Raw genomic sequence first — 15591 nt, 5'->3', positions numbered from 1 at the left:
AGTTTTTCATCACACATTATCACACGCCTGTGTAGATAGTTAAAAACTATCAATGGAGACCAAGGGGGGAGATTCATTGGTCTTTCAAAGTAAACTTAATAATCTCTGGCATTTGTTACCACATAAAGAGAATCAGCATTTTAAGCTTGTGTCCTCCTTTAGATGGGCAGCTTGAAAGTACTACTCCTCCAAAATTCTAACAGACGTTCTTTTTTTTTTTTAAATTTTTTTCGGTACGCGGGCCTCTCACTACTGTGGCTTCTCCCGTTGCGAAGCACAGGCTCCGGACGCGCAGGCTCAGCGGCCATGGCTCACGGGCCCAGCCGCTCCGCGGCATGTGGGATCCTCCCGGACCGGGGCACGAACCCGCGTCCCCTGCAGCGGCAGGCGGACTCTCAACCACTGCGCCACCAGGGAAGCCCCTAACAGACGTTCTTGATACACATTTGGTGACAAAGGCATATAGTCACACACAGTTCTTAGCAATAGGAAGAATAATCAGCATATAAAGTAGAGAAAACATTCGATAATGAAGACATCCAGCTGGAATCAATACCACACAGTGACAGCAACAGGGAAACATTTTTGAATTATGCTGTGTATCAATATAATATTTCATACTGAATTATGCTAATCTTGTATTAGTAGAAATGAAAAATATGTTACACTGTATTCCAAGTAAATCCCAGAGTAGGGTATTTACGACGAATCAGTCCACTCCCAAGTTTACACTGCAACCAGAACTGGATGGAATTACAGTTTGTTGTAATTTCAGAAAACCTTATATAGTAAATGAAAATCACGTTTAATATAAATGTCACATCATATAGTCATTTTATTCTTGAAGTAACAGTTTTACTGGAGTATTGTGAGCTTTCAGAATACGCAATGTAATCAAGACATTTCAAGTAGAAATATATTCACTTCGCATTTAAAATGTAACAAACATGCAATAGCATAATCATGGGAATATGATGAATTCTTCTCATGCTAGAAATATCTGTCTTGCAGATTAGATGGAAAGAAGACAAGTTGTGGCTTATTATATCAACTAAAATAAATAAGAAATGCAAGTCATGATATTTTATCCATACGAAAAATCCTTTTAAAGGTAAATGATACTAATGGTAACTAGAAAATTGTTCAGAATACTATGGTCTATGAATAGATGCCTACTTTACTTGACTAGTATGAATTTATAATTTCCTAACATGAATATATAAAATTTCTTATTTTTACGAATATCTTTGAGTCAAGAATCAAGAACACACTGCAGCACAGCTTAAGACCTGATATTCATTTACCGGTTAGTTTCAATTGAATAAACTGAAGACAACAACATCCGAATCAAAACTACCTAGCGAGCTTCTGCTAATTATGGCAAAATGGAGCAAAGATCACACACAGTGTTGATCAGCACACTTGCTTTGCGGTTGCCTTCTAGGTCTGTCACCAGCAACTTGTGGGTTTGGAGTTCCATTTATAGTGGTGGTGCTGGATTTACAGGGGCTCATCTAAATTGTTTCTCCAGCCCTCCTGAATACCGCACACATTTTAAGAAAGCAACCTGGGGCCAACTCCACGGTTGATGGCCTTGAAACTGTTTCAACTTAGACTAACAGAGGCAGTGTACGGCTGTGGACAGACATGAAATTTAGTGCTTGTACAACTGGTTTTCCCCTTCTACCAATCACTGCTGTGAGAGCCTCAGTTTCCTTATCTAGAAAATGAAAATAGTAAAACCCATCAGTAGTTCTCTGTGAAAATTAAAGTATTTTGTGAATTACACAATACTGTAAGAATTTCCAGCACCTAAAACAATAGGCTATGTTCACGTGGACACAGTACATGGTCAAAAGATGGATGAATGTAATGATTCCTTGATATTAATATAGTAACTTAGTAATTAAGCATGCTGTTTTGTTCAGGTATTTACTTCTCCTTGGAATGTCCTTCACCACTTTCACTTCCTTCAGCCTAGGCATGTCCAAATTTTTACGATCCTTTAAGGCCAAGCTCAAAAACCACCTCTTCCAAAATCACTCCAATGATAACCTTGATGGAAAAAAATCTCTCTTTCCTGTAATCACCAAAGAGCTTTGTATTATCCTCATCCTCCTTATATTATTTTTCTATATATTTAATCTCCTCTGATTATACATCAATAAAGATTAGAGCATGCCGTCAAACATCTCATTAATCCTAATAATAGTAATAAGAAGAAGAAGCTCTAGAGGGCTTATTATACACCAAAAATCATATACAGTAGGTCCCCTACATATGAACAAGTTCAGTTCCAAGAGCACACTCATAAGGCCAATTTGTTCTTAAGCCCAACAAAGTTAGCCTAGGTACCCAACTAACACAATCAGCTATATAGCACTGCACTGTAATAGTTTTATAATACTTTTCACACAACTAATACGTAAAAAGCAAACAAACAAAAAATAAAGAAAACATTTTTAATCTTACAGTGCAGTACCTTGAAAAGAACAGTAGTGCAGTACAGCAGCTGGCATCCAGGGGCTGGCATCGAGGGAACAGGCAGGAAGAGTTACTGACTGGAGGAGGGAGGGGAGGTGGGAGATGGCAGAGCTGAGGGATCGTCAGCAATAGAGGACAGAGGGCAACCTGCAGTGTCACTCACGCCTGACGCTGATGGCGCAGGATCTGGTTCCTTGCTGGATTCAATTCTATCCACCCTCTTGAAAAAACGATCCAGTGATGCCTGGGTAGTAGCTCTTTTTTTCTCGTCATAGATGACACGGTAGCACTGGGTTGCATTCTGAGCGGCTGCTGCAACCTCCGTGTACCGTTCTACCTTCTGATCCTGTACCTCAAAAACTAACAGCGCCGCCTCAAGTAAAGAAAATCCCCTGCCGTTTCCTGCGTTGTGAATCTCTTCGTTTCTTCAGTTACTTCTTCTTCCTCTTGCTTCTCTTCGTCCTTTCTCTGGGCCTCCAATTCCATCAGGTCTTCATTAGTAAGCCCCACACTTGCATCTTTGAAAGCTCGCAACTTGAAGGTTTGTATGTAGGGGACTTACTGTAGAGTGTGAGAGCGTTTTATATAACCTACGAGGTAGGTACCACTACCACTTTATAGATGAGCAAACAGGAGACAGAGATGGTAGGGCCAGGGTTCGAGCCTGAACCCTAAGCTAAACCACCCGCATCCTGCGTGGCAGGCCAAGAAGGCACAGTGACCATCAGGTCATCTAGGTGGTTGTGATTTGGCAGAGACCTGAACCCAGGTCTTCTGACTTCAACTCCAGCGTTTTCTGAAGCGCTTTACCTGCATCTCTGGCTTTCACACTGACTCCAACTGTGTGCCAAAGGACCTCCGAGAGGCAGCTCAACAGCTGAAAGTGCCCACCAATCACAGCTGGTCCAAATCATAAAATAACTCGGGAAGTGTCACCCACCGGGTTGCTGCTGCCCAGCGCTGCCATGAAGGTGACAGCCAGCTTAGTCACTAACCTCCCTGCCAGGAAGTTGGAGATACACACCTGACCCCCACCCAAACTCACAGGATTTGAAACCAAGGGGGATAAAAACCTTTTAGCCGGCAGTCCCCGGTCTTTTTGGCACCAGGACTAGTTTCATGGAAGACAGTTTTTCCACAGACCGGGGAGTGGGGAGGAGATGGTGTGAGGATGATTCAAGCACGTTACATTTATTGTGCACTTTATTTCTATTATTATTACACTGTAACATATAATGAGATAATTATACAACTCGCCATCATGCTGACAGGAGGCGGAGCTCAGGCGGTAATGCGAGCAATGGGGAGCGGCTGTAAATACAGATGAAGCTTCGCTCGCTCGCCCGCCGCTCACCTCCTGCTGTGCGGCCTGGTTCCTAACAGGCCACGGACCAATACCGGTCCATGGCCTGGGGGTTGGGGACCCCTGCTTTTAGCTACTCAGAATAAAATTATTTAGCACAAAGTAAACTTTATATTTTCTTCTTTTCCTTGTGATCATTTAAAACTAATAAAGTTATTTGATTCATTATACAGAAAAGATGCTGAGAGAAGGGGGCTTCGTTCTGGTCTGTGGTTTTCCCAGATCACACAAGTTCTGAGGAATACAGAACTAAGTTAGGCAAAGTAGCTCTTTGCTAGCAGACCTTCTTCAGAAATTTCCCTTACAACCTACAATGGCCGAGGCACGGATAACTGGCTCACGCGCTGAGTTTGTGCAGCAGCCCTCAGAGCAACAGAAGGGTTCGTACAGAGGCCCGGGGGTGTTTATGTAGCTCCCCTATTGTAAAATAGCATTTGCTTTTCTTTTTTCCTCCTCATATTTCGGTTCACGCATATGTTGCTTCATAATCGTGCGTGCGTTTGTAAACACGTTATGGTTCTTTTAGCACTCACTTATTTTCTCATGCTCAGAAGCCTGAGCAGAACTAAAATGTATCAGTTAAGCAAACTTTAATGGCAGCTGAACTAATTTTGAGTGTAATTCAGCTATATGCATTGGTTACAAGTTTTGCTCTTAGTGTCTCTCATCTTTCCTAGCCACCTCTGAGCAGAGTGCTTATGAAAGAAAAAAAAAAAATTCATTTTGTTCTAGATAACTGAAGGATGAAAAATAAATTTCAAGAACAAGAGTCCCAGGAGCCCAGGCTGGCCTTTATGGAACTTCCCATGGTTAGATTTGTTTATTAAAAAAACGAAAAAGTACTGGCAGGCTTTGAAAACATAAGAGGGGTCAGTAACTTGTGAGCACACACACGATCTGTGTTTAGTTTCAACGTGTGTGGCACCTCAATTAAGGCAGGAGAGAGCTAGTTCACACCACCACTTGCAAAAGATGAGGTAGAATCTGAGTTATTAAATCAGCCTGTACGTAAAACACAGGTGACTCATGATTACCTTACTTTTTGATTTACCCATATTTACTTGACTTGTTTGGCAGACGCAAAAGGCACTTCCGGGACTTCCCTGGTGGTCCAGTGGTTGAGACTCTGCGCCCCAATGCAGGGGGCCCGGGTTTGATCCCTGGTCGGGGAACTAGATCCCACATGCGTGCCGCAACGAGGAGTTCACGTGCCACAACTAAGGAGCACGCCAGCCGCAACTGAGACCCGGCGTAACCAAAAGAAAAAAAAAAAGGCACTTCCTATTGGCGTTTAAGTTGGCACTGAGAGTTCAGCTAGGTAGCTGAATCGCTTAATTTCAGCTCTGTTGACAGTTCTGTCCCTCGACTTACTCTGCATGCCGGGAAGCCTTTTGGAAAGCCAGCGTTTCAGGTCTCCCAGAAAGAGGAGAGAGCAAAACCTGCAGTCAGCTGTTTCTTGGCAGGGATAGCCCTGACTATGGCAGAAAGCTAGGACGAGCCTAGTGAGCTCTTAGACTTCTTTGGGGTCAAGTCCCCACCCCTGACTTGAGAGAATCTCTGACACATCCATCAAGGAGCAAAGCACACTGCCACATGGAACCCAAGCAGACCAAAAACGTTCCTAACATCTCCTGTGCAATGTGAAGAATCTGAGATCAACTGCAGCTAGATTAGTAAATACATTGTATGGCTTAAAAGGAGGTAGGCTTTTCTTTTAGTGTTTGCATTTTATGCAGTTTAAGAAGCTTGGCACCTTAAGACTTCCACATAGTTCAAATACAGCTTGAAAAGCACTGTTATCCTAGGTGTGTTTACACGGCATTATTTCTCATGTAAGCATACCCGCACATCACCCGAAAGTGAAAGGCAGCTGTCGGATGACCCTGGCAGCAGGTGGGGGCGTGGGCTATGCTCTCTGGTTTACGAGGTGACAGTTCTCCTTGTCCCTATGTAGGCAAAGGCGCTAGCGTTCCTCCTATCACATCTGCTTGCTAGCTTCCTCTAGCTTACGACTCTGTTGTCTTAGGCTTTCTGAGAATTTATTCCATAGTTTCTGTTTTAAAGTTCTCTGAGACTAAAGAAGACACGAGGCAGAACATGAGGCTTAAATCGGATTTCAGAGGGCAGATGGAAAGCACTTAGATAGGAGATGCCCTTAAAGGTCTAACCCAGCTCTCAGCTTTTAAAACTGGGACTCCTTTCATGGGTAGCACCATTTCAAATAAACCATTCTTTTTCAAGGCTTTTCGTTTTTCTAAAATAGTAAACTCTTTCTAATAATCTGCTATAAATTAATAACTAATAAACATACCATATGAAAGAAGTAAATTATTACATGTAAGTACTACAAAGTTTTAAAAAATCAGTTACAAAGTATTAAAATCAATCAAATTTAAGAGCAGCTAATGAGCATCGAAAAAGCTCATTTGCTTATAAAAAATCCAAATAGTACAAAACTGAGGAAAGTAAAACACTGTCGCTTAGTCTTCCCGTTAAGTTGCGTCAGCCTATGATTCTAACAGGTACCTGAACTTAGCGTCAGAATTTTACACAATCTGCAAATATCTCACAAATGCTGCTTCCCTACCGTGAAACTCAAGAGTACAGAAAACTGCTTCTTTCAGGTTATTTTACGGCAGGCGGCTGAGCTATTTGCTTTCGGTCATTTATCTTCTGTGAGAGCAACTCTGGGGACGCTCAGGAAGAGGGTCCTCAAGGTATTATTAACATCTTAAAACTTAAGAGGTGCTTCCTGGGCCAGTGTGCAAATACACCCTGGAAAGAAAGCTGTGACACTGTGCCCTAGAAGAAAGCTCTGTCAGTTGCCGACAATCAGGAAAACCTATAATTAAAATTTTAATTATTATTTGCTTTGTAAGGTGGCTTACGTGCAATATCTTGATTTATACTCTATTAGGATTTTCAGTGATTTCCCTTCCGGACTCAGAAAGGCTTATAAATGGATTTTTTAAATCCCCCAACTACCAGTTCTAGTCATCTAAAAGTTGTACCATTTTAAAAAAATTTCTTTTTTCTTCCAGTTTAATTGAGATATAATTGACACGCAGCACTGTATAAGTTTAAGGTGGGCAGCATAATGACTTGACTTACATACACCATGAAATGATGATCACAGTAAGTTTAGTGAACATCCATCATCTCGTATGCTACAAAATTAAAGAAATAGAAAGAAATCTTTTTCCTTGTAATGAGAACTCTTAGGATTCAGTCTCTTAACAACTTTCATGTATAATGTATTTGTACTATTTATAAATGAGAAGTGAACATGAAGAAAGAGAAAGTATGCTACAACTTTGATCTTGGGTTTCTTGCTGTTGTTAATACTTTGGGTATTTACTCTGCTGAACTTCCTTTAAACCGTATTCACACCAACCCTCTCTTTAAAAATGGGTTAAAGTATTTTCTCTTTTGCTCACAATGAAAAGTAACAATCAAAGATCTAGAATTTAATGTATAGGAACAACAGCATTAACAGGCATATGACAAAACAAAGCACTGTGATAGGAAAATGGTAAAATAACCCTGTAATAATAAAATACTCTGCCACAAATTACTCTAGGTTCCTTAAAAATTCAGTCTTATAAAAACTTTGTCTTTATGAGATAACCAACCACATCCGCTCCCCCCTGCCCTTTAGATATTGCTCTCTCTCTCTTTTTTTTCATTCTTAGCCACCCACTGTCTTAATGAAACATACATCAATTTCTTAAAACCCCACTAACACAGACATTTCTCGTCAAGAGAATATGAACATATTCCTCATAAAAATAATGAACCACTGTATAAAGAATAAAATCGAAATCACTGTAACACAAAGCATACTTCTATGTTTTTCAAGTTGTGTAAGAAATTTATTACCGTATTACTTTATTTTAGATTTCTTAGAGTGGAAAGTTTGCCTGCTACGTTGATAGCAGAGAGAACACAACTTGTCCTGCATAATCGAGATCCCTTAAGAGGTAACACAGTTCAGTGGTTAAAAGACTGACTTGCTAGGTTCAAATTCTGGTCCTGCCACTGACCAGCTGAGTAACCTTGGCTGAATTCCTGTGTATTCCGTGCCTCAGCTTCCTCACCTGTAAAATTATGACAATATTATCTCTCAGGGATGTTCTGAAGTTGCCATGCTGTGAAACTTACGTAAGTGCTACCCACCGCTGATGTGATGATTCTTCTTTTGGATGCATACACAGCTATGTTAACAGATACAAATGGATGGCATGAGAAAATACGATGTAAGCAATTTTTAAAAATAAGCTTTAAGAAATTTGAGAATCGTTTCAGAGCTATAGAAAAACTGCACAGATAGTACAGAGAGTTCCCATATACCCCGCACATAATTTCCCTTTTTCACATCTTACCGTGTAAGCAATCTTTAATGATAGCCCAATAATGGAAGGACATTTACTATAGTAGTTAAAACTACAAATTTAATTAACCTGTAATCTCAGTAACCCACCTATCAGAACCAAACTTTGAAACTTCTAAGTACTGTATTATAATGAGTACATGCTGAATTTAATGTTTTGGTAATAGCACTGCACTTACTGTACTAATGTAGGATATTTTATAGTCTCATTTAAAAAGGAATAATAAAATGAGAAAGGTATTTTACTGTGTGTGATTACTTCTATATATATATTGAAGTTGCAAATTAAAACGTGTGAAGAAGAAAATAAAGCTGGGATATTTAAACAGATATTACTTCATAATTTTAAGACGGAATTTCTCAAGATCATAAAGTAATTAAAGCTACATAAGGGCAATACGGGTGAATACATTTTGAGATGAGAATTTTTAACTTAGGTATTTTCTGACTGTTACAGAATCACATTTACAATAATGCATATAATACAAGGAAAATTTTTCTGGGTTATTAAGGGAATAGAGGTAGAGAGGTACACCCGTAGAAATGTTCAAAGACAGCTCAGGCCCATGGCGTTAAGTGTAGGCATATTCACTGTCCAATTTAGCAGCCACTAGTCATACATGGAGAATTAAATTTACATGAATTAAAATTAAATTAAGTTAAAAATTAAATTCCTCGGTTGCACTACATTTCAAGCACTCAGTAGCCGCGTGTGGTTAGTGGTTACTGTATTGGAAAGTGCAGCTGTGGAACATTTCCACCACTGCAGAAAGTTCCATGGAACAGAACTGCTCAGATAGCCACAGACTGTTTCACTAATCACGCGTAAGCTGAGTCTCAACCAAGAGCCTTCACCTCCTAACCAAACAATTTCTATTAAACTTGCCCAAGTGAAGCAAAGGGACCCAAAGGAGGCTTACATCTCGTTTTCTGAAGTGTTTAAGGGGATGAAAGGGAAGAGGGTCTGGCTAATTCTCACATCAGACAAACGGCCACCAAGAAATGGAAAACGTGCTGAGGTCCTCAGAGCCGTGGCTGTACTCACGTGGTGGGGTGGCAGGGGCCAGCGGCCAGGGGGACTCCTCTTCGGGGGTACATGTCCTCACTAGAGGAGGGGCCCCCATATGGGGCCTTCGCACTGGTGGGACCTTCCCCATTATGGGGCTGGGGTTCCTGCCAGTGAAAAATGGGAAATTTCACTGTTAGCCAGCTTTGAGTCTTTCCCTATGTGAGATATTAAAAATGCTGCTTACTTGATTATTCAGTTAAGTCAAAGCAGGGTTATATGACATAAATTCTCAGAACTGATTAACCATGACTGTGATGATTCTCCCTGCCCCTCAGTCTCCCCGGAAAAATAACCAGCAGCGGGACTGCAACTGTTCAAATCTTAGATCTAGTCACATACCAAAAAGATTAGATCGAACCAGACAACAGTTTTCCCAATCAAGATAAAAAATCAGGATAATTGTTTTTTAATGATCAGTGATGGGCAGTGGTGGAAAGAGAAAATGTAAGCAGATGTAATAAAAACCTCACAAAATCCCACGGCTCCTTATTCTCACCCCATGCAAACGTCTAAAATGAGAGCTAAAAATGAGAAGCAAATGCTCGAATTCCATCCACTTACTTCTCCCGACCGTTTTGTGACTTGGGAGTGATTAATGGTGATCAAATGGTCAAAACAAGGATCTGTTGTTGTTTTTTCAAACAAATTTTAAGAAATCCATGTAAGCAGTTTGTTGATGCCTAATAATGTGGCTAACGATAAAAATCCCCCATGAACGCTTTCATGCACAAAATGTTTTCTACTGGTGCGAGATGAGCATTTTCATGGTTTTAGCTGTAACGTGCACACTTACGGTGGAATATTTCTACGGACATTCTGGAACGGGAAGAATTACCCTAAATTTCTCCAGTTCAAACTACTTTTGCCTGTATATTTTACAATGGCATACTTTAGGGCGGTAAGGTCAGAGGCCCATATTAATAAAATACTATGGATTCCTCTGGATAATGGATAACATCACACTTCTAAAAAGCACTGAAAATGAGACAGGCTGGGACCTGGGACCCTCTGCTGCAGTGCTTGCACCTGGAAAAACGTCTCCTCCAGCAACAAAATACAAAGTAACTATAAGGGACTAAAAATAGCTGCGTGCATGCACAGCTGGGGCAAATTATGGACAAGAAGATACAAAAAGAGCAGAAAAAACCCCAACTGCCATTTCTGAAGAGCCGGGAGCAAAAGCAGGGCACTACACATGCCCCCTGCACTCAGCACCACCTAAGGGGTGGGCAGACCACCTAAGCCACACCTCCGGCCCAACCCCCAGACACATCCCTACCCTCACCCCACATAAGGAACCAGCTGGGCCCCCTTGGGGAGCGAGCAAGCAAGGGAACGTTTTACTTGTTTCTGATCCCCTCTGCTGCAGCAGGGGCCCCAATAAAGCCTTGCCTGACCTTCTTGTCTGGCCTCTGATCCATTTCTTTTGATTAAGGAAGCCAAGATCTCTGGTCGGTAACAAAAAGATGCGAAAATTTCAGTTTGTGGTTTACCCTGAGATGCAAACAGGACTTGTGCACTGAAACACACGATTTTTCCTACCAGGTACCACAGATGGTGGTTCTGCCAGATTTGCTTCTCCTAATCTCTTGAGTTGCAGCTTTCCCCTCTAATCTCTTATAATTACCTGTGCTCCCAGACAGCAATCAGAGGTCAGGTTACTGCAAAGTACACTTCTCTGTCTGTCCTACAGTGAGACTGGGGGATGGAGAAGGGAATCGTAAGCAGGAAAAGCTACTTTACATAAAATTAGATGCTAGATTGGAATATAAATTATAGACCTAAAAGAGAAATTATAAACCTTCCAATTCATAACAGAAATGCCTTTCAGATAGTTGGAAGGTATCTAGAATCTAAGTACTTAATGTTTAAGTTTGAATGTTTCCCACAACAGGAACTAACATCTTCCTTGATTAGTTTCTTATCAGTATCCTTATGGCAGGCCCTGCATAAAAGTATTAATTTAGTAGAACATTTCCTAATTGTATTCAACATCTTAATGGCAGTGAGTAAATTAGGTTTAGCGGCTGCGGCAAAGTAAAGTTGTAGAAATTTAAATTTTGACACAAGCAGTATGAAAAGCAGTTCCAGAGTATATGGTCAAACAAAAACACTGACATAAATATCAAAGTCTACGTCAAACATCAAAGGCACGCCCGCCTTTCAGGAGCTGACCAAAGTTCCCAGGAGTGGGATTGGAATGCTTCACTGCCAGAGTTTCATTCTAAAAAGATTATGAGGTCACTGACCCGGACAGTCTCAATCAAAACGAAATTCTGCTAGACTTCCTGTCTACCCAGAAACACCCTGATATTCTCAGATCAAAACTTCTTCACAATAGGCTTATCCATTAGAAAAAAAAAACTGCCTTAAAGAGAATGCTTTTTAAGAACAGAAACTTATCACAGGGAACTCTACTCAGTATTCTGTAATGACCTATATGGGAAAAGAATCTGAAAAAGAATGGATATGTGTATATGCATAACTGAATCACTTTGCTGCACACCTAAAACTAGCACAACATCGTGAATCAACTATACTCCAATATAAAATAAAAATTAAAGAAATAGAAACCTATTCTTCCGAATGATACTCACTTTGCTATATAGTCTAAGTTTTCCTGTGACCTTTCTTCCAAGTCACACCATGCTAGAACAGGACAGCAGTGCCTAAAACTACAGAGAATGTTCTGTTCTGAATTGTGAAAGAGAATTATTCTTCACAAAGCTGAGGCTGGCTGAAGCGGCCACGCACGGTACTGCTGGTTCCGTTTCCCAAAGACAGCTGGTGGAGAGGGCCTGACACCCTGACCCCTATATCCAGCTGCAAGGATGCCCTGGAGAAAGAAATGCCTCTTTCTAATTCACACTAGAGGCCATATATGTTAACAGAGGCCCTGAAGACTACTGTATATAATATCACATTTCACCGACTCTAAAATGATGATGAGCTCTTACTCTGAACCACTAAGAAATTTAAAAATGGCCAAATTAAACTATAACTGATTTCTTATCACAGAAAAATCATACTTACTGAATGGGCTCTCATGATAAGCAGAACATGATATATGCTAATCTTTTTATTTGTGCTCAAGAGTGATATTATGGAAGCCAAAAAGATGGATTATTGTTAGAACTTCTTCACATTCAGATTTCAAATCTTCTGCCTCACTTTTCAGCTCCAAGATGACTGTTTGACCGCAAAACATGGCCCTTTGTGTCATCAAGAGCCTTGCTGATGCAGTGTATCTTGACTGTTGCTCTAGTACTGTCCTTGGAATTTTCTTCCGAGCTGCTGACACCCTTTTTACAAGTTTTTGTTTGCTTGCTTTTTGGTTTTTTGGGGGTTTTTCTGCATGCACAGGCAATAACAACTAAACTCACAACAGCTACCCGGCCCAAAGCAATTGATATTAGAAATGTTAAAACAGGGTTGGGGAGGGCTTCCGAGAATCGCTAAGCTAGAGTAATGGGGCTCCTGAGGCCAGGGTTCTCCACTGCTTTGTCCCGTCCACCTAACGATTCACTCATTCCTCAAATAGTTATTAAGCTCCTAGTATGCGATGCAGGTACCAAGTTAGGGAGAGAGCAGAGCGCAAAGCAGGGAAGGACACTCCCCTCAAGGACCTTAGGAAGAGACTGGCATTCACTGAAAAACACAGAAAACTAATACAAAGCTACAATTATTTTAAGTAATGCAGAGAAAAGGCACATGGTACCATAGTAACATACGACTGATCTACCCTCGTCAGGGAGGTCAGGCAATACCTAAGGAAAGAGGGGAGAGAGAAATATATCAGGCAGAGAAAAGAGCATGTGTAACGGGGAAGAGAGCAAAGAACTTTTCTGCATGGATGACTGTGCCCTGCGGAAAGGACTCTAGACTTTTTGAGCACTATTACATCAGAGCTCCAAACTATACCAATACTGGGGAATCTTAAATGCCATCATGTCCCGGTTCGAATGGGGCCTTATGGGGGCGAGGGAGCGACTGGAGTTATTTCTTGACTTCAAGTGTGTGACTGGGAGACCCTCAGATGGGTCTGATATGAGGAGTAAGTGTCATTCGGGTGTGAAGGACTGAGTAGAAGCCTCTGAAACTTTCCCCCGCAAGAGTATTCCTCACTCAAGATGGTAACTCAACAGCAATACCGTGTACCCTGGGAAGAACTGCCGAGATGACAACACTACCAAAGCCTTAGAGAGGAAGAGCAGTGGTCCCTCCTTCTACCGCCTTTTCTATACTTCTAATGACCCTGCAGAAAAAATAACGATGGACCACTGTAAGCTAAAAGTGGTGGAAATCCCGAATAGTACTTGCCATGCTAGATACGACGTTATATAGCTTCTGGCACTGGGTACCCAGCTATTTGTGCGAATATGGCAATTACCGTCCATGGGCAGAGACAGGCTACTTACTCCCTTGTCTGCTGGTGATGTGAACTCTCCCGATCTCCCTCCAAACTTAGTCTGCAGTGACCCGGACCATCTTGACTTTCCACAGTACGTGACTCTAGTCCACTATACGGACGACCGCGTGTTAACTGGAGCAAGAAATGGGAAGCAGCCTCGTGGGCCTAATGAAACACGAACACCACACACCACAAAAATTAAGAGACGGGGCACGCTGCTTACGTTTTTAAGAAGCCTAGGGCTCCAGGACAGGCTGAGAACATCCTCTCTAAGGAAACGAACAGGTTGCTTCTTTCAGCATCTACTGCGAAGAAAAAGGTGGGCCTCTTTGGATTGTGGAGCATATGCACATTCCATACTTTATAATACTGTTTGGACCCATTTATCAGAGACTTGGCGGCTGCCAGTTTCAAGAGTGACCCGAGGGATAGAGAAGACTTTTGCGGCACATCTAGACGATGATGGATCTGGGGGTGCAGACCTATCCTCGATGGCTAAGGAGTGCCAAGAGAGACGTCACACTGCAGATCTCTGGGGTTCTGGGGCAGAGAACAACGTTCCGTTTAAACACCAGCCCCTAGTATGTTACGGGGCCCAGGGCCTTGGCATACCCAACCATGGTCAACAAATGACCCTCTGACATAAAGTTAGACGCGCAAAGAAAAAACCCACTCTAGGGTGGAAATGGCTTATCTGGGATTAGGCCCAAGTACGTTCAGAGGGCACAAGGAAATTACATTTACAGGTGACCCAGACTCCCGTACAACGGGTGATCAATAGAGAAAACAGGAATTCAGACAGAGCCCCAAGTGACCTGGGGCTACACCCCAGTGTCACTCAGCAGTGGACCTGAGGGACCGTGGGAAGGAAGCGTGGCGGGTGAGGACACAGGGCAGCCCTGGGCACTCACGCCACGTGGGCACTCACGCCACGTGGGCGGAGGGAAGGCCTGGGCTACAGACGCACCCTGACTCCGGGGCAGCAGCGAATGGACAGTTGGTCAGGGGCCTGGGGAACAACAGGGACAGAGGATGTGCTGAGGAGGTCTGGGAAGGATGGATGCAGGTGGCACAGGTCAGGTGCTTTCTGTGCTTCAGGCTAATGCCCACCAGGAAGCATCCCCCAAAATGTCAACATGTGTGCTGTCAAACGTCAACAAAAGGTGGACAGGACGAGTCATTCTAGGGCCGTCAGCCGGCCTCCCGCTCAGGCCAGCAGAGTTGATACCATGGGCCTGTGAAGAGAGTGGCAGAGGCTCTTCCTCTCACCAATGCTGGAAAAGTTACTGCAACTGCTACATGTCACACCTGCCAGCCACAGACACTGATACCAAGCCCTGGATACGGCATCATTACTCAAGAAGAGCCATCACTGACTTGGTGTAAGATTAGTTCCGTGGGAAGAGGGGCAATGATTTACCACAGTGTTTGGCTTCCAGCTCCCAATACTTGTGCTGCCACCACTGTCCCTGGGCTTATAAAATAACTGATTTTTCAATAGGATATTCCACAAAACACCACCTTAGGCCAAGGCACCCATTTTATAACAAAGGAAATGTGACAATGGGTCCAGAACCTTAGAATCCACCGGTCTGACAATGACTCATCCTCAAAGCTGGCCCAACAGGCAGGGAGAGTGGTCTACTAAAAAGTAACCCAAGAGGCATCTTAGGATAACTTCCTGCAGAGTTGGAGCCCTGCCCTCCAGGATGTGGTATAGGTATTGAAGCAATGGCTTCAATATCTGGTCTGCATTACCGAGAGCTACAATACTCAGGTCTGGTAACCAAAGGATGAAAACAGGATTGGCCTTTGTCATCATCAATCCCAGGGACCCACCTGCAAAATCTGTGTTTCCCATCCACGCAACGCTC

General features: G+C 42.4%; 1 protein-coding gene across 3 annotated transcripts in view; it reads right to left on the bottom strand.

Moving 5' to 3' along the window:
- UBE2E2 (ubiquitin conjugating enzyme E2 E2) overlaps positions 1 to 15591 on the bottom strand; it is a 351668-nt gene that overhangs the window by 125081 nt on the left and 210996 nt on the right. Inside the window, exon 1 of one of the 3 annotated variants that reach the window (XM_029214509.1) lies at positions 9283 to 9377. The exons of the other annotated variants lie outside the window; for them this stretch is intronic. Within the exon in view, the coding sequence (XP_029070342.1) occupies positions 9283 to 9335 (53 nt within the window). The 5' untranslated portion in view covers positions 9336 to 9377. Of the gene's footprint in view, positions 1 to 9282; positions 9378 to 15591 lie in introns of those variants that run through there. 3 annotated transcript variants of the gene reach the window in all.

Source organism: Monodon monoceros, unplaced genomic scaffold (genome assembly GCF_005190385.1).
Source record: "Monodon monoceros isolate NGI ecotype Baffin Bay Population unplaced genomic scaffold, NGI_Narwhal_1 Super_Scaffold_11, whole genome shotgun sequence".
NCBI lineage: Eukaryota > Metazoa > Chordata > Mammalia > Artiodactyla > Monodontidae > Monodon > Monodon monoceros.
The sequence above is the reverse complement of the archived record's forward strand: the minus strand, read 5'-3'. Positions and strand labels throughout refer to the sequence as shown.